This window comes from Phoca vitulina, unplaced genomic scaffold (genome assembly GCF_004348235.1).
Source record: "Phoca vitulina isolate PV1807 unplaced genomic scaffold, GSC_HSeal_1.0 scaffold14, whole genome shotgun sequence".
Taxonomy (NCBI): Eukaryota; Metazoa; Chordata; class Mammalia; order Carnivora; family Phocidae; genus Phoca; species Phoca vitulina.
In genome coordinates, this window is record NW_022589717.1 from 41,380,460 (window position 1) to 41,402,336 (window position 21,877).

The following is a 21,877-nucleotide window of genomic DNA, read 5'->3' on the forward strand; positions in this document are numbered from 1 at the left end:
GGGGGAGCAATAGAGGGAGAGGGAGAAGCAGACTCCCTGCTGAGTGGGGAGCCAGATGTGGGGATAGATCCCAGGACTCTGAGATCATGACCTGAGCCGAAGGCAGATGCTTCACTGACTAAGCCACCCAGGAGCCCTATAGGAATTATTTAAACATCATTTTGATAACACTGACTGTATTGATTTCCTTGAGCTGTCATAACAAAGTACTGCAAACTGGGTGGCTTAAGAAGAGAGAAATTTATCCTCTCACATTTCTGAGAGCTTGAAGCCTGCAGTCAAGGTGTCAGAAGTATTGGTCCCTTCTTGCGTACTCAGAGAATCTATTCCATGCCTCTCTCCTAGCTTCTGATCACTGTTGGCAATACTTGGTGTTCCTTGGTTTGTGGCAGCATAACTCTAATCTCTGCCTCCGTGGTCACATGGCCTTCTCCTATGTGTCCATCTGTTACATTGCTCTTTTTTATATAAAGACACCAGCCATATTGGATTACAGCTTATCCTAAATTAGTATCATCTCATCTTAATTTGATTGTATCTATAAAGACTCTATTTTCTTTTTTTTTAAAGATTTTCTTTATTTAAGAGAGAGAGTGAAAAAGCACAAACAGGGCGAGCAGCAGAGGGAGAGGGAGAAGCAGGCTCCCCGCCAAGCAGGGAGCCTGATGCAGGACTTGAACCCACTGGGATCATGATCTAAGTTGAAGGCAGATGTCCAACCATCTGAGCCACCCAGGCACCTGACTCTATTTTCAAATAAGGTCACAAATACATGTGTGAGGGGTTAGGACTTCAACATATATCTTTTGGGGGGACATAATTCAACCCATAATACTGACTTTTACCTTATAAGCGACAATAGTGATCAAAATCTAATAATTAGAGCTTAATTAATGGAAACAGTTTAATTTCAGGACTAACACTTAACGGACTACATATATATATACACACATATATGTGTACACATATAAAATTAGACATATATGTATAATTAATGTCTATTTTATTCCTAATGCTTTCAATTTAAAATGGTTAAGGAATAAAATTTTGTGCATAGATGCACCTCCATTTACTAAAAAATAATGCTCAAAATTTACACAAAATTTACAGTATAGAGTGTCAAAACTAAGTGGAAATCTGTATGTTCATTAGTTCCTTTTTTGATAAGAATTCTTTTTTTAATTCTTTAATTAATACTTTAAGTATAGTTAACTGAGTGTTATATTAGCTTCAAGTGTATAATATAGTGATTCAACAATTCCATACATCACCTTGTGCTCATCATGACAAGTGTACTCCTTAATCCCCATCACCTCTTTAACCCATCCCCCCACCCACCTTCCCTCTGGTAACCATCTGTTTGTCCTCTATAGTTAAGAGTCTGGTTTTTCGTTTGTCTCTTTTTTTTTTTTTTGATAGGAATTCTCAACATTTTAGGATAAAAGCTTTTGTGCATAGTTTAAGTGTTCTTGAGAAAACATTTTTAAAATGTGTGAAAAAAATATATATGACAACGTTGTGTAAATAATTAAGATGCTTTGAGCCTAAATGACAGCCTATGAGTTTTCCTACATCTCCTCTTCCCCTGCCTCTTTATTAACTCTCTCTTGAAAGCCTTCAGGGCTTAAGTTAAATGTTAATCTGCAAATATTACCTTTGGCCTTGGGTTAATTAATTTTTCCAAGTTTGAAGGGCTAATACAAATAGTATAGCCCAGACTCAAACCTAGTACTCTCTGATTCCCAAGCCCACAAAGTTTTCCTAAAGTAGTGTTACCTCTTGTCCTGCATAAAAGTTTGGAATTATAAACACATTGTTGCCCACCTTGCATTAAAATTTATTTTAATTTTTAAATGTTCTATTCTTAACTGGATATACAACCAACTCCACTGCAATAGAGCCATAATTAGTTTGTCTTTATGATGACGGTTAAAGGTAGCAGGTAATAATTGTGGAGAATATAGTATAATGAGATGGCACACGAGTAGGTGATAAATGACATAAAGTCTAGTTCTAGATGTGCCATTTAAGATAAATAGTTAGCATTATAGTTCTTTAATGTAACTTTGGGCAAGTCCGTTAACAGATTGAGTAACTGCAAATTTAGCAATAGCAAGCCCCATTCTTCCAATCATATGAAACTGAATCATATGAAACATATAAGAACATTGTAAAATATTACAGGCCTAATACATACTAACTAATAATTAGCCATCTATATGTATGATGATAAAGTATTTTAAAATCAATTTGATAAATTAAGTTGCTAACCAAGTTTTCTCCAAATATTATTTTAAAATGTTACTTCCGCAAAGTTCTCTTGAAAACTAAATTCATCCTTCTAATGACAAACTACTGATCTTTTTAAAATAATATGAATAAAAATTATTGGCAGAATTAAGTGTTACAGCATGTCAACATTTATATTCAAAGATTTATTCATTAGCATGCCATTCACAGGGCTTACAGAGCACTAGAAAGATAAAACTTAGGGGATAAAAGGAAGCCTAAAAATCATTCTCTGCAACCTTCTCACTTTAAAGATCAGAAATTAGAAGGCAAATGCTTTTGATTAAATTTTATACAAAGTTACAGTAAGTGGAAAGAATTCCATCTTTTTTCTAGTAGCAACAGCAGCTTCCTTAAGAAGTCTAACTTGAAGTTGCAATGAATGATCATGGAAATAGCAAGTCCCCAGCATAAATGTTGACCCAGGTCATGATCTGGAGAAGGCTCAGAATTTGGGATCAAATGAAATAGATATGAATTCTGGTTCTTACTCCAAATAGCTGCATGATCATAGGCAAATTATTTGCATTCACTGAACATCAATTTTCCTTCTCATTGTAATGGGAACAATGAAAGGAATAAAAATGGGAGCAAAATAAAAGCAATAAAAATCAAAGTTGGTATTGAGAATTGAGTGAGATAAAAGCTAAATGCTTATGGTATGTAGTAAGTATTTAACAAATGACAGCTTTTTTTTGGACTCTTGAAAATTATGCTTAACAAAATGAGCTAAATAAATAAGTTGTTTTGCAATTAAATGATTAATAAATTAACAGAAACTGCATGATATCTTGGAAATCAACAAGATTAGTATCTGGGAGATCTGAATACTAATTTTAATTGTATTTATCAGTATTTGTGGAACCTGAGCAAATCAAAACCCGAATTATTCCCAGTTTCTTCATGTTGCGTTTAGCAACAATATTACTCCCCTTACAAACTTTGAAAGATTTTGCGTGTGTGAAGGTCAAATGAAACAATGTACACGAAAATGCTAGGAAAATGCTCCTCCATTAAAAAGTCAAATTACCATCAATAAACAAAAGAGTAAATGTAAATTATAACTTAAGTACAATAAAGCATAGCTTCCTCAAAAATAAGCACTATATCAAATAAATTCATCTGCTTGTATTTGAATGAAACAAAATCATACTCAAAATTCCATTCTTCCACTCTAGACTTTTATTCAGTCCTTCAATTAGTTATATCAAATGTAGTAGTAAATATGCCAAATGACAGGTGTATTTGCTGCTTGTAGAGCATTGAGTTAAAAGAACAAAAACAATAGAGTAAGGAGTTACGCAACTTTTTTTTTTTTAACTGAAGCTCGAAACGGTCTAGGACAGATGCATTTGTTGGAGTTTGTGAAGAGTAGAAAGTGCAGGGATCCACGCCCTGAGCTAATGATGCAATGGGTAGGGAGGGTATGGGACTATGTATACAAAATACTCCACACCTGAGTTTGATGAGTGGCTTGATTGTAATATCCCTGATCTACCATCATATTGGAAATTAATATGTAGGAAGAAAAATTATCCATATTTAGAGCTTTTCATACTTAAAGCCCCTTCCAAAAAGTAAAATAATAAATTCTTAAGATTAAAAAGACTTAGGCTATCATATAATCAAAAATAATCAATTGGTTCTGAACATGTACACAGATTTTCTAGATAAAATAGAAAAAAAGTAATCATTTATTTCCAGGTGCTTTGAAAGGGTTACCAAATGAAATACCTAAGGGGCAGGGCGCCTGGGTGGCTCAGTCGTTAAGCATCTGCCTTCGGCTCAGGTCATGATTCCGGGGTCCCGGGATCGAGTCCCACATCAGGCTCCCTGCTCGGCAGGAAGCCTGCTTCTCCCTCTCCCACTCCCCCTGCTTGTGTTCCTGCTCTCGCTATCTCTCTCTCTGTCAAATAAATAAAATCTTTAAAAAAAAAAAAAATAGAAATACCTAAGGGGCAAATAAATTATGCAAATAAATGATGTGAGGATGTGGAGCAACTGGAATTCTCATTTACTGCTAGAGGGAATGCAAAATGGTACAGCCACTTTGGAAGACACTTTGGCTGTTTCTTAACATAAATAAACATACTCTTACCATATGTTTCAGCAATCACACTTCTTGGTATTTATCCAATTGAGTTGAAAACTTATGTCCACAAAAAAAACCTGCACACAGTTGTTTATAGCAGCTTTATTCATAATTGCTAAACTTAGGAAAAACTAAGAAGTCCTTCAGTAGGTGCATGAATAAATAAACTGTGGTACATCCAGATAATGGAATATTATTCAATGTTAAAATGAAATGAGTTACCAATCCATGGAAATACATGGAAGAAACTTAAATGCATACTGGAAGTGAATGAAGTCAGTCTGAAAAGGTTACACATTGCATGATTCCAACTATATAACATCCTGTATTAGGCAAAACTATAGAGACAGTAAAAATATCAGTGATTACCAGGGGTTAGGGGAAGGGAGGGATGAATAGGCAAGGCAGTAAATGTACTCTGTATGATCCCATAATGATAGACTCGTGTCTTTATACATTTGTCCAAACCTATAGAATGTATAACGCCAAGAGTGAACCATGATGTAAACGAGGGACACTGGGTGATGAAGATGTGTCTGTTTACGTTCATCATTCTGGTGGGAGATGTTGATAATGGGGGAGACAGTGCATGTGTGTGTGCATGTGTGTGGGAATCTCTGTACCTTCTGCTCAATTTTGCTATCAATTTAAAATGGCTCTGAAAAAGAAAGTCTATTAAAAAGAGCCTTAGTGGGGCGCCTGGGTGGCTCAGTCGTTAAGCGTCTGCCTTCGGCTCAGGTCATGATCCCAGCGTCCTGGGATCGAGCCCGCATCTGGCTCCCTGCTCGGTGGAAAGCCTGCTTCTCCCTCTCCCACTTCCCCTGCTTGTATTCCCTCTCTGTCAAATAAGTAAATAAAATCTTTAAAAAAAAAAAAGAGCCTTAGTAATATTCTTATTACTTAAAGTTAAAAAAAGAAAAGTAATAAAGCTGGGGAGACTTTCTGATATTACTCTTTTAAAAAGTCTGTTTTTTAAATTGTATAAAATTGAGTTTTATGTTAACAACTGGAAAAACTAGAAAAACAAAACCTGACTTACTGACTCCAACACTGGTATTCTTTTTTACCATACTATATGTGTTACTTATAAACCTAAGACATTTCATTGTATTAATTACAAAATTGTAATGTATGTTAATTAATATAATAAAGTAACAGTTTATTTAACCCAAAGTCTTGAAAATTACAAATTCCTTCAAATGTGGCAAGGAATATAATTTTTCATAAAAACTCTCAAAATAACTATTGTTTAACAGTATTAAGTCCAATAATTAACATGCCACTCTGATTATTGAAATATTGTATAGAAGGAACAAATTATTATGTCAGGACAAAAACATTGTTTTCAAATACATAAAAGTAGTGAAAGTTTACTAATTGTCTTCAGAAGAAATATGAGAGAGAAGGAAAAATACTGAACATTTCACATATTATTGTATGCATAGGTTTTACATACTTTTTTGTTCAGTTTCACAACTTTGTAAATTAGGAATCTACTCATATTTTATTGAAGAGAAAACAACTTTAGAATGGTTAAATTACTTGCATAAGGTAATATAGCCTATTTTGCCATAATTGTGATTTAAATTCATGTCTAGATGATCTAATCAAATGCCCACTCAACTATCCTGCCTATCAACCATTTATTTTAGCTATCGCAATGCAATATTAAAGCACAGAAGAGGAGAACCTGGTAGAATTATCAAGAAATATGCTAAGAGGAGAGAAAAAAAATATCTAGAGCTAAATAGCAAAATTACCAATCTATGTAAAAAAAATGTGTGAAATGTTAGAACTAGAAGAGATTGTGATGAGATATTCCAGTATCTATATGATGAGCAGCAGAGTATTCTAATCAAAATCTTTCATTAATTTTAAAATTAATTAATTAATTAAAAATCTTCTAGAAAGAGTACCATACTAGCTACTTTCAAATATTCACATAATTTTCATGTAGAAGGATGAATTTACTCACTCCTGATCAAGGGTGTAAGAGCAAGAATTGGACACAAGGAAACAGATTTTACTTATTTAAGAAGCAGTTTTCAAGTAATAAGTGCTATGTGAAGATGGAATAGCATATCCAAGTAGAAATTTAAGCCTGCACGTTGAAGACAGTATAAGTGGCTGGGCCAAAGTTGCCTCTAAGTTTCAATGCCAATAATTTAATATACTAAAAACGTGTATTTCTTTTCCACATTTCATATAAAAGAGTGGGTTGAGAATTGTGGCCAGGATACTTCAATGAAAAGTAACTTCCAAGAAGGTATTCCTCAGAAGCTTTTGTACATCTTTGGAACACATTCTTGTCTTACAGATATGCTGTTAAGTTATTCCCAAGTGATGGAAATACACCTCAATGCAACAACCCTTGTACTTATTAGATAACAATTATATAACTGAGTTTAAAAATCTATATTCCTCCATTCTGAAAATTAGAATACAAGTTACAAACACCTCCTTTCCTTGGTAGTGGTCCTAAATGTGATCCAATGTCTACCTGATGGTTAACCTTTTAGCTACCTATGTTCCCCTGTGTCATTCCTACCATGTCTTTTCATGAAAAAAATGTATCTCTGAATAGAGACACAGACCAAAAATGTGCATACAGATGAGCTAAATCTAAAGCCATATTGCATAATGAAAGAGCAAATGAACTTCTAATCCACTAATAACAAGATTTCAAACCCAACTACAACACTTACTAGCTTTGTCACCTTTATTAACACCTCTCAGTTTCAGTTTCCTCTGCAAATTAAGGAATATATTTACTTTTTAATTTAGCCCAATGATTGTCTTATTTATAATACCTGACACACAGGAAGTATTCTTCAATGGAAATGATGATTTTATCTTTGGGGGATTTCTGGCATCAGATCTGAAAATGTGACTAAGTTATTTAAAATTCTCTGACATTTCTGGTTGTTTTGAAAAACAAAAAAACAAAAAACTATTTGTACTCCAAAACAGAATCACTGAGGAGAATTATTTTGATAAGTCATTGCTTATACCCTGTGATTTTCAACTGTATCTGCATAAAATAATAAACTGTAGAGTTTAAAAAACAAACACATTCACACCCATCAGGATGGATATTATCAAAACACACACACACACACACACACACACACACCAAAATGACAAGTATTGTGACGATGTGGAGAAATTGGAACTCTTCCGTATTGCTGGTGGCAATGTAAAATGATACAGCCATTATGGAGAATGATATGGTGGTTCCTCAAATAATTAAACATAGAATTACTATATGATCTAACAATTCCACTTATGAGTATATATTTAAAGGAAATGAAAGCAAAGATTCAAATAAATATCTGCACGTCAATATTCATAGTTACATTTTTACAATGACGAAAATGTGGAAGCAACCCAAGTATCCATCAGTGTATGAATGGAAAAAAAATGTAGTGTATCCATACAATAGAATATGATATAACCTTTAAAAAGAAGGGAATTCTGACACATTCTACAACATGGATGAGCCCTGTGGTGATAAGGCTAAATGAAGTAAGTCAGTCGCAAAAGGACAAATTCTGTATGATTCCTCTTATATGACATACTTAGAATAGTCAAATTCATAGAGATGGGAGGTAGAATGCTGTGTGCCGCAAACTGGGAAGAGGGGAAACTGGGTTTAATGGGTATAGCATTTTAGTTTGGGAAGATAAAAAGAGTTCTGGAGAGAGATAGTGGTGGTAATTTCACAAAAATGTGAATTAATACCACTGAACTGTACACATAAAAATGGTCAAAATAGGAAATTTTGTGTTATGTATATTTTATTATAACTCTTAAAAATTAAAACACACACACATATACACACACATACACACAAAGACATACACAAAGTGCCCAGAATCTACCCCAGATTAGCAACTGCTTTTTACATGAATGCTTAGTAAATTTCATGTGTAGGCAGGACTGAACATCACCTCTCTAATCAATGGAGGTTTCCTATTAAAAAATAGGACTTCCTATATATCTACTCTTTTTTTCAATCTTCACAATACTTACTACTATGTTAGGTTAACAAAGTCTGAGATAAGAATCTTATTTCTTAAAATCTGAACACCTTTGAGGTATATGTAATCAATCTCTTGCTCTATAAATTTGATTCACAATTTAGTAACATAAGGTCATTGAAAAGAAATAAATATAATTTATCTTCTTGCACATGTATGTAGGCTACTGTGATATGAACCAAATGAAGCATTATTAATCTTGATTTTGTCTTGTAAATTAAAAATGTAAACCTTTATGCAATGTTTATTATTCAATGGAGAAAATAGCACTGACATAGAATAGAGCAATGTAAGATTCCTGATTCCTACATTTTATGGAAAATCTTATATTTATTTTCCTAGATTGTGGGGGTAAAACAGGTTAAATACCATTCTTGTATAAAAAAATCAGAATTGGATAGGAAGAGAAAATACATTTCTCACTTATAAGCCCTATGTAGTTCTTATGTACTAAACCTGACATGGAATAAATGAACATGCATTGTTCATTTCTAGGTTGAATATTATTTTTTTTGCAAGTTTTCTAGAGGGCTTCTATGAGCCAAAGTTGCCACCATGGATGATATAACTAATGTATAATGCAAACTGACATGGCTATTAGCACTTGAATACCCAACAAGTAATTTGTCCAAAACGATATAAAAATACTAAATCAATTCTTGTGAGTTGATCAAATAATGATTCAGATCAAATCATGGTTCAGAATTCACATTTTAAATGATTGAAGACATTTTTAGAAAATATTGTGACCATATAATTATCTTTGTGTGTTGTCAACACTGAATTTCAATTCTCAGAACACCAATTTTTCCACTAGAAAAAATGCCAAAAGGCCCCAAGCCCTGACACAAAGCAACATTATGGCACAACCATGCCTCTATTGTAAGGCATGGATCAGATCTATCTATTGTTTGAGGCTACTATCAATAAATACCATCTAAGAACATGGGGAAAAAAAGATCCTCATGTAAACAAGTGAAAATTAAAGTCATCTGGGAGAGAGGCACTACCTGCATTTTGCAATACACATATACTCTACCTTAAAAAGTATGGTAGTGTAGCTACGAAGGGGAAGATAAGTTGCGGAGGGGGGGGGTGTTTTCTCACACACTAGTCTTTTTCGGTTTCAAAAATAATTATAGCCATCATACAATGAACAGCTCTGTTCACTGAAGGGAATAAAAGCTCCAGAGGAAATCTCAACAGTTTTTCCTTTGTAGCCAGAGACCGATTGCAATGGGACATGTCAGGATCTGACTGTTGGTATATGTGAGATGTTTTGCAAAGGATGAGAAAATTTATGGGAATCAAATGAAGCTCTACAAACTGATCCTGAAAAGAGAGAAACAATGTATAAGCATATGGCTCAGCATCCCACTGTCCTTTCAAATATCTCAGTCTTTGTTCTCACTCTCCACTAATCTTTGCAAGAATGGAGAGAGATAGTGGTGGTAATATTACCAATATATCGATATTATTGATATAATGTGCACAGGTGCACATGTGCCCACGTCTCTCTCTCCTGCCTAGACTCAGCAGTTTGAGTTTAGCAATGGTCTCCTAGCACACCAGTTCTTGAGGAAATTTTGTTGAATTACATGCCACCGATGAGCCAGAAGAATTCAGGCTGCCCTTTGCACAGAGGTCCAGATTTAAGAAGAGAGCCCCTGACTGGTTTGCTATGAAATGGCTGAAGGATCCTGATCTAAGCCAGGCGCACAATCCTTGCCCCTCTTTCCACACCTCAGAAATCCGCCTGAGCAGGAGAAACACATCAATAATGTGAAACTGATTTGTCTTGAAATCTCTGCATCTATTTAAATTCAGCTTCTTTGTTATTAATCTATTGATTGTAATTCACTGCCATGGAGGATACCAAGGGGAACAACTCCAAGCTGGATTGGATAGTAAAATTAGGGAAATGTATACAAAACACATTTTGCTTCCAACTATTTCATCTCAGGCTACCTGAATATCATATCCTGGAGAAAAAGAATTTTTTTTTTTTAATTTTTTTATTGTTATGTTAATCCCCATACATTACATCATTGGTTTTAGATACAGTGTTCCATGATTCATTGTTTGTGCATAACACCCAGTGCTCCATGCAGAACGTGCCCTCCTCAATACCCATCACCAGGCTAACCCATCCTCCCAACCCCCTCCCCTCTAGAACCCTCAGTTTGTTTTTCAGAGTCCATCATCTCTCATGGTTCTTCTCCCCCTCCGATTTCCCCCCTTCATTCTTCCCCTCCTGCTATCTTCTTCTTTTTTTTTTTCTTAACATATATTGCATTATTTGTTTCAGAGGTACAGATCTGAGATTCAACAGTCCTGCACAATTCACAGCGCTCACCAGAGCACATACCCTCCCCAGTGTCCATCACCCAGTCACCCCGAGAAAAAGAATTTTTGAATAAAAGGGATTCCTTGTACAGATAGCACTTTAGTACCTGTGGATTCTCTAAACAACTGACAGGAATTCCTGCTAAAAATTTCAGTGACTTAGCTATTATTAACCCAAATTAATCCATGACCAAAAACAAGGCAGGGTTAATGAAATGAAAAGGAAAAAAAAAAAAGTGTTGTTTTCTTTTTTCTTTAAGCTACAGCTTATCTATTTAAAGTCTTTATTAAATTGTTTAAAATTTTATCATGCTACCACTCTAGGTTCATCCATGCATTTCCCCTCTAAGTCTGTCGTAGTAAACATTAAGTTTTCATGTCATATTCAAGAAGATGCACGTCCTCATTAAAACTCTTTTTCAGTCAATTTCTGTTGTGTCAACTCATGATTAGCCACACTAATGAACAGAAGTAATGGCACAGAAAATTCTACGTGGAGAAATACAAACAAATTTATTTTGGGCATCAGTATGCTTTCCTTTATTATAAAGCAGATTTTACCATCATCAAAATGGTTTTACTGAAATTTATTTAGAACTATTATATTTTCCCAAAACTCTTACTATTTTACTGGTAAAACAAAAAACAAAAACAATATAGAAACATTCTGATTTATGAAAAGAAACTCGCAAGATGAAAAATTTGTCACAGTTAAGCCACAAGGTAGATAAGCTATATATGAATAATCAGTTGAGTTTCACCTAGAAGAAAGCTTATATATGCAAATATGTGTGTCTATGCATGTGCAAATTATGTATATGCTTATCTATGTATGCATGTGCATATTTATGCATACATGTACAAAGGGTTTGGTGATGAGAAATTGCACCTTTTCTGTCATGAAAATATTAATATTTTCATTAGTGGTACTTTCATTTCTGCATATTTTGTGGACCATTCTGTAGAAAACAAAGTAAGACATAATTTAAAATGTATATGGTAAAATGGTATAAATATCAGCATAAAAAATGTAATGCTAAAAAAATGTAATACTAAAGTAACTTTTTCTTCATTCCTTTCAAGAAATATGCAAAATATGCCCCCAAAAAAGAAACCGCAGAAAATCAATTTATATTGATATGTGATATGGATGTCCATATACCATAAAAATACATTAAAAATTATAAATATTTCTAAAAAGTCATAAATTATTTTATGCTTAAAAGTTCAATCAGATTTTGAAAATGGTACTTAACAGAAGATTCTTCCTTCATAAAAAAAAACAAGAAACATGAGAAATTAGCATATCTCAAGTCTCTTCTATTCAAGTGATGCACACTGTCTATCTTATTCAGAGCTAGATGAGAACAGGATAATTTTTCTCACTCCTCAGTATGGTCTACCAATGGATTAGTTAATATGACTCAAAGTCAAAACAAATACAAAACAAATACATGTATCTCAGTCTATTTTTTTCCATTTTCCTTTTTTATCTGTTGATACTAAATTTTCCCATATACGTTTATCAACTACATATGTTCAATCAACCAAAACCCTGGGTCTGATAATCTACAAATATTATTTAAAACATAGAAACACAGCTACTAGCTCTATTTCTAATATTCACTTAAGCAAATATTTATTTATTTATTTTAATTTTATTATGTTATGTTAATCACCATACATTACATCATTAGTTCTTGATGTAGTGTTCCATGATTCATTGTTTGCATATAACACCCAGTGCTCCATGCAGAATGTGCCCTCTTTAATACCCATCACTGGTCTAACCCATCCCCCCACCCCCCTCCCCTCTAGAACCCTCAGTTTGTTTCTCAGAGTCCATAGCCTCTTATGTTCGTCTGCAAATATTTATTTTTAAAACATAAACTTCAAAATACCACTAGTATGTCATTATTTCATTTTAATGCTATCATATGAGCAACAGTGTCACATAGTAGTTAGGAAATGGGGTTCAGGGGTCAGATTGCCTGGATCTAAATCCTGACTCTGCCACTTTGCAGGAATATGACCTTGAGGAGGAGCTTAAGCTTCTTAAGTGCTTCACCTTACTCATTTATTTGACAGGGTTATTGCAAAGATTAAATGAACTCATGTATTGAATACTTAGAATAGTGACTGGACATAGGGCACTCTATTAGCTATTATTATGTCATGAGCTTCTCTCTGTCTGATAAATATGATATTTTTGACAAATTAGTATATTAAAAACCTCTTTGAAAATTAAACTAAGCCAATCTTACCAGGGTTTGGAAGCCTCTTTATTGCAATCTTTTTTTCTTCATTTTTTAAACAGGAGATAAATTGTAGTTCAACAAATTATCACACACACACACAAAGCCCAAACCATCTTTATTGTAATTGGATGCACCAAGTATGGCAAATTTAAGTGTTAACATCCATTTCATGGATAATTCTGATTTTTTCAAGGTTTATGAATCCATCATAAAAATTTATTTCCCAAGAAAGTTCACAAATATATCTCAGTCTGTGTGTCATTTTTTTATTGCTTGTCTTTTAGTACATTTGGCTTGACTTATATTATTAGTGAAATAAAAAAAAAATTTTAGAATTATAAAATGCAGATTCCACAAATAAACACTCTAGATAATAATAGTGAAATCACATGAAGTACAGCAAAAAAGAAATAATATTAAAGGGGGGATTGGATGTGAATGACTGTTTCAGACTACAGACTAATATCAGTGTCCCCAGCTAGGTCCATCCAGGTTGGTTCTCACTCAGAGAAATTAGCTGTTGTAGCATTCATTGCACATATTAAGTCAAAAATTTGGAGACATAGCAAAATTCCCTAAGATTCCCTTCATAACATACTACAACTCATTCTTAAAAATAATTTCTATTTTTAAATGGTTCTACTTCAGGAAGTAATATCTTTTGTAAGGTTATTATAGTCAATGTAAAGTAGAAATTTCTTTTGTACCAGACTTAAAAAGGAAGAGTCTCTGGTTCTAATAGTGTAGAATTTAGCAAACAAAACTGTTTAATTATTTATATCATTATGATTGCATTGCACTTGATGTTTCTGTTCCACATCTTCCTCCCCCATGCATCTTTCCTGCTTTTCCTTCTCAAGTACATAACCAGAAGTACAAACTGTGTATGGAGGCGGGAGAACCTGTTTTACATATGACTTTCCCTTTTGGGTCTTACTAAGACCCTAGCTGAGTCTAATTACCAGTCAGTGCTGTTTTAAATGAATGTTTTTATTAATTGAAACACAGATTGCAAAGTCATTTGTTTTAAAATTTTGCACAAATAAATCTATGTCCTACTGAATGTGCTTGAGTATATTTGAATACTGGATGAAGTGACTTGTATCAGCTAAAAATAATGGGCATGATAAAGTTCAGAAGCCAAATCAATAATCTAAGATATGTATCTAAGAATGAAAGACGTTCTGACATAATCATGATATCTAATTCACTTATTACTGACTACATATTCTGTAATGCAATTAATTATTACATGATTTTTCCATTATCTAAGCTCTCCTACTTAGTATTTTAAGAATCTAACAAACAATAAATATCATGTTGAAAGTATAGTGATTATAAACATGTGAAGATTTTTACTTTAAAATAATTAGATTCTTACCCTGATCGAAGGCCTTTCCTGGACTCCAAGTGTGGAAATAATCATCCTGAGGAGGAAAATAATGTGAATTGAGTGTATATGAGTAATTAAATTGTAAAGATTCATATAAAATCTAGAATAAAATATGAAATACAGAAGCTGAATACAAACCTCTACTTCCTGTAATGGCAAGCAGCAAATTATAAAATAAATAAATAAATAAATAAAAAATAAAAAATAAAAAAAGGAACAAGAGAAAAACAATAGTTATCAAAAGGGAACACACTGTTTACATGTTATAGAAATGTTTTTCAATAAATGTGTTCATTTTCATTGCAAGTCAATGTTTACTATAATAATTTAATTATATTTGGTTGCCACTTCACCTAATAATTATAATGTAATACTTTCAATTGCAATTCAATGTGCAAGAGAACATGGAGATAATTACCCTAAGCTAATAAGCTATAAAAGTATCTTACCAGTTTCCAGTTACACAACTTCATTTTCCACTAGTAAAATAGTAAATGGAACCATCAATACAGCAGCAAAAATACCAAGTGAGTCTGCTCTAGCTCATATAGTATAAATTGACTTTATGTCAATCTGTCACATGATAATTGGATATTTAACGAGTTCATCAAAATGCAATTGGAAGTTTGAAAAAAAATTCACACCTAATTAAATCTTGTCTAAAGTTTAAATCTTTGATATGGAAAAGAATCATTACAATATATTTACTATATATACATTTAGTAAATACGACTATACAACACTAAGATGAGGCAATGCATACTGAGAAGATTTTTTAAAAAGCAAAACACTTTGACTAAATCTATTGTATTTACTGGTTTACCACCCTAAAAGCCTTGTAGATGAACTGCATACATATCATATTTTATGGTGGATAAAACAAATTTAACTGTTCAAATTAATAAGCTATATCATATTTTATGGTCAATAAAACACACTTAACTGTTGAAATTAATAAGCTATTTTCACTATAGTAAGAAAGAGTAGTACATCATGGTGAGGCTCCTTGACTAAACGTTTTCTAACTCCACACTCTTAAACCCACTGAAGTCAGGGTGTTGGAAATCTATAGAACCCAGGGCATCTGAAAAGGTCAAGTAGAGATTCTCTGAATCTTCTTTCTAACCTCTTTGCTAAAACCCCCTTTTATACAAAGAAGAAAATGTAGCACCTTTTAATTATGGAAATAAATACACTTCCTAACTTACTTATTCAAAAATTTTAAATTTTTAAAAAGCAAAAGCTTTTCCTTATTGTGACTAATCACTCATCACCACATTCTGCATTCCCACCTTAACAATTTTAAATGAAAGAAAAAGAAGAAAAAAAAAAAAACTTCAGAAATCATCTCTGTCAATCTTTTATTTAGGTTGAGATAGGGTTATGTTAAGACAGTGGCATGTTATGGTAGTATACACTGACAGGTTATGCAATAAATTACCTAGGATCAGATGAAGGGAAGAAAACATCACTGGATAATTAAATAAATACTGATTGCTTAGGCTCTCTTTAAAATATCTTTGTAAAAAATTATAGAATGATAGAATTCTTGGGAAATTAAGCTTTCAAATTAAATTCCTCCACTCCAGTCTCAAAACTTTGGCTGAGGACTACAATACACTCATTTAATAACTTTTATTTTTTTTAAATTACATCTTAACTATGTGGGGATGATGACTAGTACTCATTCAAAGCATAGAGAGGAGTTGGAATTTCTCCTTGAAGCATAACAAAACAAAACAAGACAAAACACAAAACAAAACTAAACTAAACTAGACAGAATGAGTGGTGGATTTGGAGAACTTAAATTTAAGTCTGACTTTACCACTTATTAGCTTTATTACTTTAGAAAATGATGTAAACCTGGGCACCTGCGTGGCTCAGTCAGTTAAGCGTCACCTTCACCTTCGGTTCAGGTCATGATCCCAGGGTCCTGGGATGAGTCTCGCGTCTGGCTCCCTGCTCTGCGGGGAGTCTGCTTCTCCCTCTCCCTCTGCCCCTCTCTCTGCCCCTCCCCCCTGCCCATGTTCACTTGCTCACTCTCTCACTCTTTCAAATAAATAAATAAATAAATCTTAAAAAAAAGAAAGAAAATGATGTAAACCTCAGATCCTGTGACTAAAGTTGGGAAAAAAAAAATACCTGCCTATCTGACAAAGGTGCTGAGGGGATTAGTTATTAAAAAAATGTAAACATCTGCACAATATCTGACATAAAGGAGCTGCTAAAGGACACTTGCTGATCGGAAGCACCAGGTTCATCTCTGTTAGTATCTCTGAACAACATCACCATCGGACAACCTTTCATTACTGCTAACAAAGTCCTTTAGTTTTTCTGGTTGCTTAGAAAGAACTATGAACTCCTCATAACATTTTTGAAAGTGAACACCCTCCAAAATATTGAACATGGGATGCAGTGAACTTTTTTAAAGCCTACCATTTATGATTGTAGTTAATGCAAGAAGGCAAATTTTCTGCTACCACTTCAGACTCTTCTGAAGTGGTACGGCTATCAGTGACATCCCCCAAGAAGGTGTGGGTAAGTTTTCACTGCCATAGTTACTCCATCCACATAAATACCAAATAAAAGTAGAAGAAGGAATAAAGGTGAGGCTGACATCATTAGCACTGAAGCTCAACAATATGAAAACAACATGTTTGATACAACACACAGTGTTTGAAATACCCAGCATCTGTACAGATGAGCAGGAATTAAGTGGAGATAGATAGATAGATGATAGATAGATGATATAGATAGATAGATAGATAGATAGATAGATAGATAGATAGAGGCAAAATATAGCCTCAACCATATTTAAATAACTTCCTTCAGAATAACACAATCATCACAACTGTCAGAATGGCTAAAATCAAAAACACAAAAAACAACAAGTGTTGGAGAAGATATGAAAGATGTGAAGATAAAGGCATCCTCATACACTGTTGGTGGGCATGCAAACTGGTACAGCCACTGTGGAAAGATTTAAAAAGAGAACTACCCTACAATCCAGTAATTGCACTACTGGGTATTTACCCAAATAATACAAAACCACTAATTTGAGAAGATATATGCACCCCTATGTTTACTGCAGTATTATCTACAATAGCCAAATTATGGAAGCAACCCAAGTGTCCATTGATAGATGAATGAATAAAGAAGATGTGGAATATATATATACAATGGAATACTGGTCAGTCATAAAAAAAGAATTAAATCATGCCATTTGCAACAATACAGATGGAGCTAGAGAGTATAATGTGAAGCAAATAGGTCAATAAGAGAAAGACAAATATCATACAATTTCACTCATATGTAGAATTTAAGATTCAAAACAAATGAACAAAGGAAAAAAAAGAAAGACAAATTAAGAAACAGACACTTAACTACAGAGAACAAACTGATGGTTACCAGAGGGGAGGTGGAGGGGGTAAATAGGTGAAGGGGATTAAGAGTGCACATCATGATGAGCACTGAGTAATGTATAGAGTTGTTGAATCACTATATTGTACACCTGAAACTAATATAACACTGTATGTTAACTATACTGGAATTAAAATTAAAAACTTAATAAAAAAAGTAACCAGTGTTATCTCATTTGAAGTACGCCATTTTCTAAGATTGCTTTACAAATAAGAAATATAAATCTTGGGGGAAATAAAGAATAACACGCTCATGTTAGGTTAGTTTGGGGCCATAGCTATCTAAAAATTTATAATCATAATGTAAACCATGAACCTAGTTCTTTTGGATAAGTCAAGAGCAATGTCAATGTCTGGCCATTGTGGAGATCTGACACAGTTTAGAAAAGCAAAGTAATTAGCCTATCAACTATTTTTAGATATTTTTCTTTGTGTTCTCACATCGCTAGACTTTTTTTTTTTTCTGAAAATGGTTTCACCTCATTAAATCTAGGAATTTTGCCAGAATAAGAGATAAAAGTATTTTCATGTAGGTGTTCATTCAGGAACAATTCCTTTTGTCTCAAAAAGCTTTGTGTGAATATTTGTTGTTCTCAAACTTCAGTTTAGATCAAAAATAAGCCAACCTGGGATTGAGAAAACAAGTGCAAGAAATGCCCGCAGTTGGAGAAATTCAGGCTCAGAGGACACAAACATATAGGGAATTAGGGAGAATGTTTCTGGCCCCTAGTCCTCTTCACGGGAGAGTCTGGGCCAGAATTCCCACACTCAAAGATTCCATTTATTCCCGAGGAGCAAGTAAATCAGTAAAAGGTTTATATTTAGGGGAAATATAAAAGACAGGAAGATCCCTAACTTTTAACCTTTCGACAACAATTTTGTTTTTTGATTCAAATCTCTAGAATCAAAGCAAAGGTAAGTATAATAAGCTATTGCTTCAATTATTGACAAAAACTTGGTTAGCCTTTTTGTATGTACACAAAAGTAAAGACCCTATGATGATACTCATGTGAATCTATGTTGAGGAGTAGAAAGTTAAATTTCCTAGGATTTCTGTATTTTGTGATTATGTTCCCCAAACCTTCTTGTACAAAACTTCAGAATTTCCCTACTAACATTAAGTCTTATTGCTTGCTGTGTTTCTTTTTTTTAAGATTTTATTTACTTATTTGAGAGAGAGAGAATAAGGGAGAGAGAGAGAGCTCATGAGAGAGGGGAGGGTCAGAGGGAGAAGCAGACTCCCCACTGAGCAGGGAGCCTGATGTGGGACTCCATCCTGGAACTCCAGGATCATGACCTGAGTCGAAGGCAGTCACTTAACCAACTGAGCCACCTGCTTCCTGTGCTTCAATAGCTAAGCCAAATCATGAGGCACTGCTAGTTTTAAAAGCTAAAAAATAGCAATGGAAATCTGCCATTTTTTTTTTGAAATATGTTATATATTATGGCAAACTCATTTACACATTTCACCATATGATAGGAAGAATGCCTTGTCTAATAGGCCAGTCTATTTCACAAAAGGGGAAACCTCCCTGTACAGAAATACTTAACACATGATTAGATCACAAGATAGAGTAAATAAGTTTTGTCTAGATATAAAGGAATTATCTATTCGAGACAAACTATCTGCTTCAGGCCCCCAAATGTCACATTTATTACCCAAGTACCACTCATTTTTCCAAGTGATGTCGTAGGACCCTGAAAGAATTCATTTATAACACTTTGGTGAGCCCTTTATTTTTTAGAAAGCACTTTATGCTCCCTGACTCACCACAGATTAAACACATAAATAAAATGAATTGTGCAAAAGGGCAGTGCCATTGAGCGAATTCCTCAATTGTCTCTGAACATCTCTGCAAATTGAAGTTAAACTCCCTCAGAATATATATGGTCACTTTTACATTGACATACAAAACTTGTAATTCCTTAATATCAGGGAAAGACACAAAAAATACATTGTCTTAATAAATAAAATAAGGACTTTAAAATATTGGGAAACTTCATTATAACTATAAGGACACTAACACACATAAAGAAATTGAGGAAAACAGTGACTTGAAGTCACTGTTCTCTTACCCCATACCGGGAGCTGTTCTATAAGCATCTGTAAGAGGTAAGTGCTTCTAAAATCACTCCTATTTTATAGATGAGGAAAATGAAGCAGAGAGAGACTAAGTAATCTACTCAGGCTTACATAGCAGGTTAGAAATAGAGGTAGGATTTGAACCCCAGAGGTAGGGCCCAGGGCCTGTAGGCTTAAACATTTCTCCATACCACAAATCAGCAACTATGGCCCATGGGCCAGGCCCCACCTGTTTTATAACTGAAGTGTTACTGGAACACAGCCGCAACAATCTTTTTACACCTTGTCTATGTCTGCTCAGATGCTTAACATAGCAGAGTGGAGTAGTTACGACTGAGACCATAGGCCAAAAAGTTGGAAGTCCTGCCAAGCTGGTCTTATACTGAGAAAGACCCCTGTACTACTATCCTATACGGTGCTGCCCCCCATAAAAGAACATTTATTTAAAAATGAGAAAACAATATTCAATGGAATACCTATTTCCGCATAGGGAAACAAAATTTTTTGAAGGAAGAAAAAGTGTTTACGGTGTTTAATGTTCCAGATCTATGTGATTCAATCCTCAAATCTTAAAGCTTATAAATTTTCAAGTATTTCATTTCCTCCTTCTGACCATAAATATATCCTCTAGCTTTGGATATAATCTACAGGTGAGTGGGCCATATTTTCAGCACAAGAAATCAAGACATATAATTTAAAACCAAGTAATAATATGATTCTCAAAATCTTTATGATATGTTATATTAAAAAATTGTTTTAGGAGCAGGTTACAAATGTGGTATTCTATATGACATCATGATCCTCAATTTAAAGTGGAAACCAAGGGATAAATTAAGGTAAAATGCCTGTAGGTATCATGAAAGTGTTTCTAATTCTAGAACACTTCTCAGATCAGTAAATCAAAACTATAGTTATTGTACTTATTGGAGCAAATTGTAAAATATTAATAGTAAAACAGTAGCCAATAATGCAAATAATAAAGTATTATTTCCCTATTTATTTCATATCCTTTTTGTATTTATAATAGCACTTTGAGTGTTCATAATCTGTAACTAAAAAAACTACTTAACTAAATATTGAATATAGCACAAATATGACAATTGTTCATCATATCAAATGTAAATAAGGAGCGCCTGGTCGGCTCAGTCATTAAGCGTCTGCCTTCGGCTCAGGTCATGATCCCAGGGTCCTGGGATAGAGGCCCTCATCAGGATCCCTGCTCCGCAGGAAGCCTGCTTCTCCCTCTCCCACTCCCCCTGCTTGTGTTCCCTCTCTAGCTGTGTTTCTCTCTGTCAAATAAATAAATAAAACCTTTAAAAAAATGTAAATAAAAATAAATTTATATGATATGAAAATGTTAAACACATATTATCAGTCTGATATAAATCCTTAGCATATTTAGTCAATGAAAATGTAGTACTATTCAAAATATAAGCTAAATACTGTGTAAAAAAAAGAAAAGTTAATCATAAATGAAAGCAAACTATTATTTTTAGAATGTGCTATCTTAAGAAACAAAATGTGTTAGTTATTTCATTATTGAATCAAGAATCTATTTCTGTGCTTTTTTTCCTCTCTCACAGCAAAAAAATAAGCTCTTCAGACTAAGTAGTAGGAAGAATATATTTATAAGTTAACTCCAGTTACTTCAACTGGGCCCTTTATCATGGTTAATACCTGTGAATACCTTTTTGAAAGTATCTATTTTTAAACACAAATTGGAAGCTGTTTTTCTCACTTTGAATTTTCATTTTTGTTTTGAAGGCAATTTTTGTTACTTGGTTTTACTATTATTATTATCACTTGATTTCCTCATATATACATGGAGATTCTAATGCATAGTGGCTATTATCTATAGTAAGAGTGTTTACTTTCATAGCTCACTGGTTTGCAAAATCTTGGATCTAAAGTACAACTTATCTGGCCCTACCAGCTTTGCTTTGTGACTATTATCTTC

At 33.7% G+C, this 21,877-nt stretch overlaps 1 protein-coding gene across 3 annotated transcripts in view; it reads right to left on the reverse strand.

Moving 5' to 3' along the window:
• Positions 1 to 21,877, reverse strand: part of SPOCK3 (SPARC (osteonectin), cwcv and kazal like domains proteoglycan 3) — a 478,511-nt gene that overhangs the window by 309,679 nt on the left and 146,955 nt on the right. For 2 of the 3 annotated variants that reach the window (XM_032413151.1, XM_032413150.1), the window contains exons 3-4: positions 14,557 to 14,565; positions 14,407 to 14,452 (exon numbers count right to left, since the gene is read on the reverse strand). In XM_032413151.1, the coding sequence (XP_032269042.1) occupies positions 14,407 to 14,452; positions 14,557 to 14,565 (55 nt within the window). The remainder of the gene's footprint in view (positions 1 to 14,406; positions 14,453 to 14,556; positions 14,566 to 21,877) is intronic. The other variant, XM_032413152.1, reaches the window with a different exon arrangement.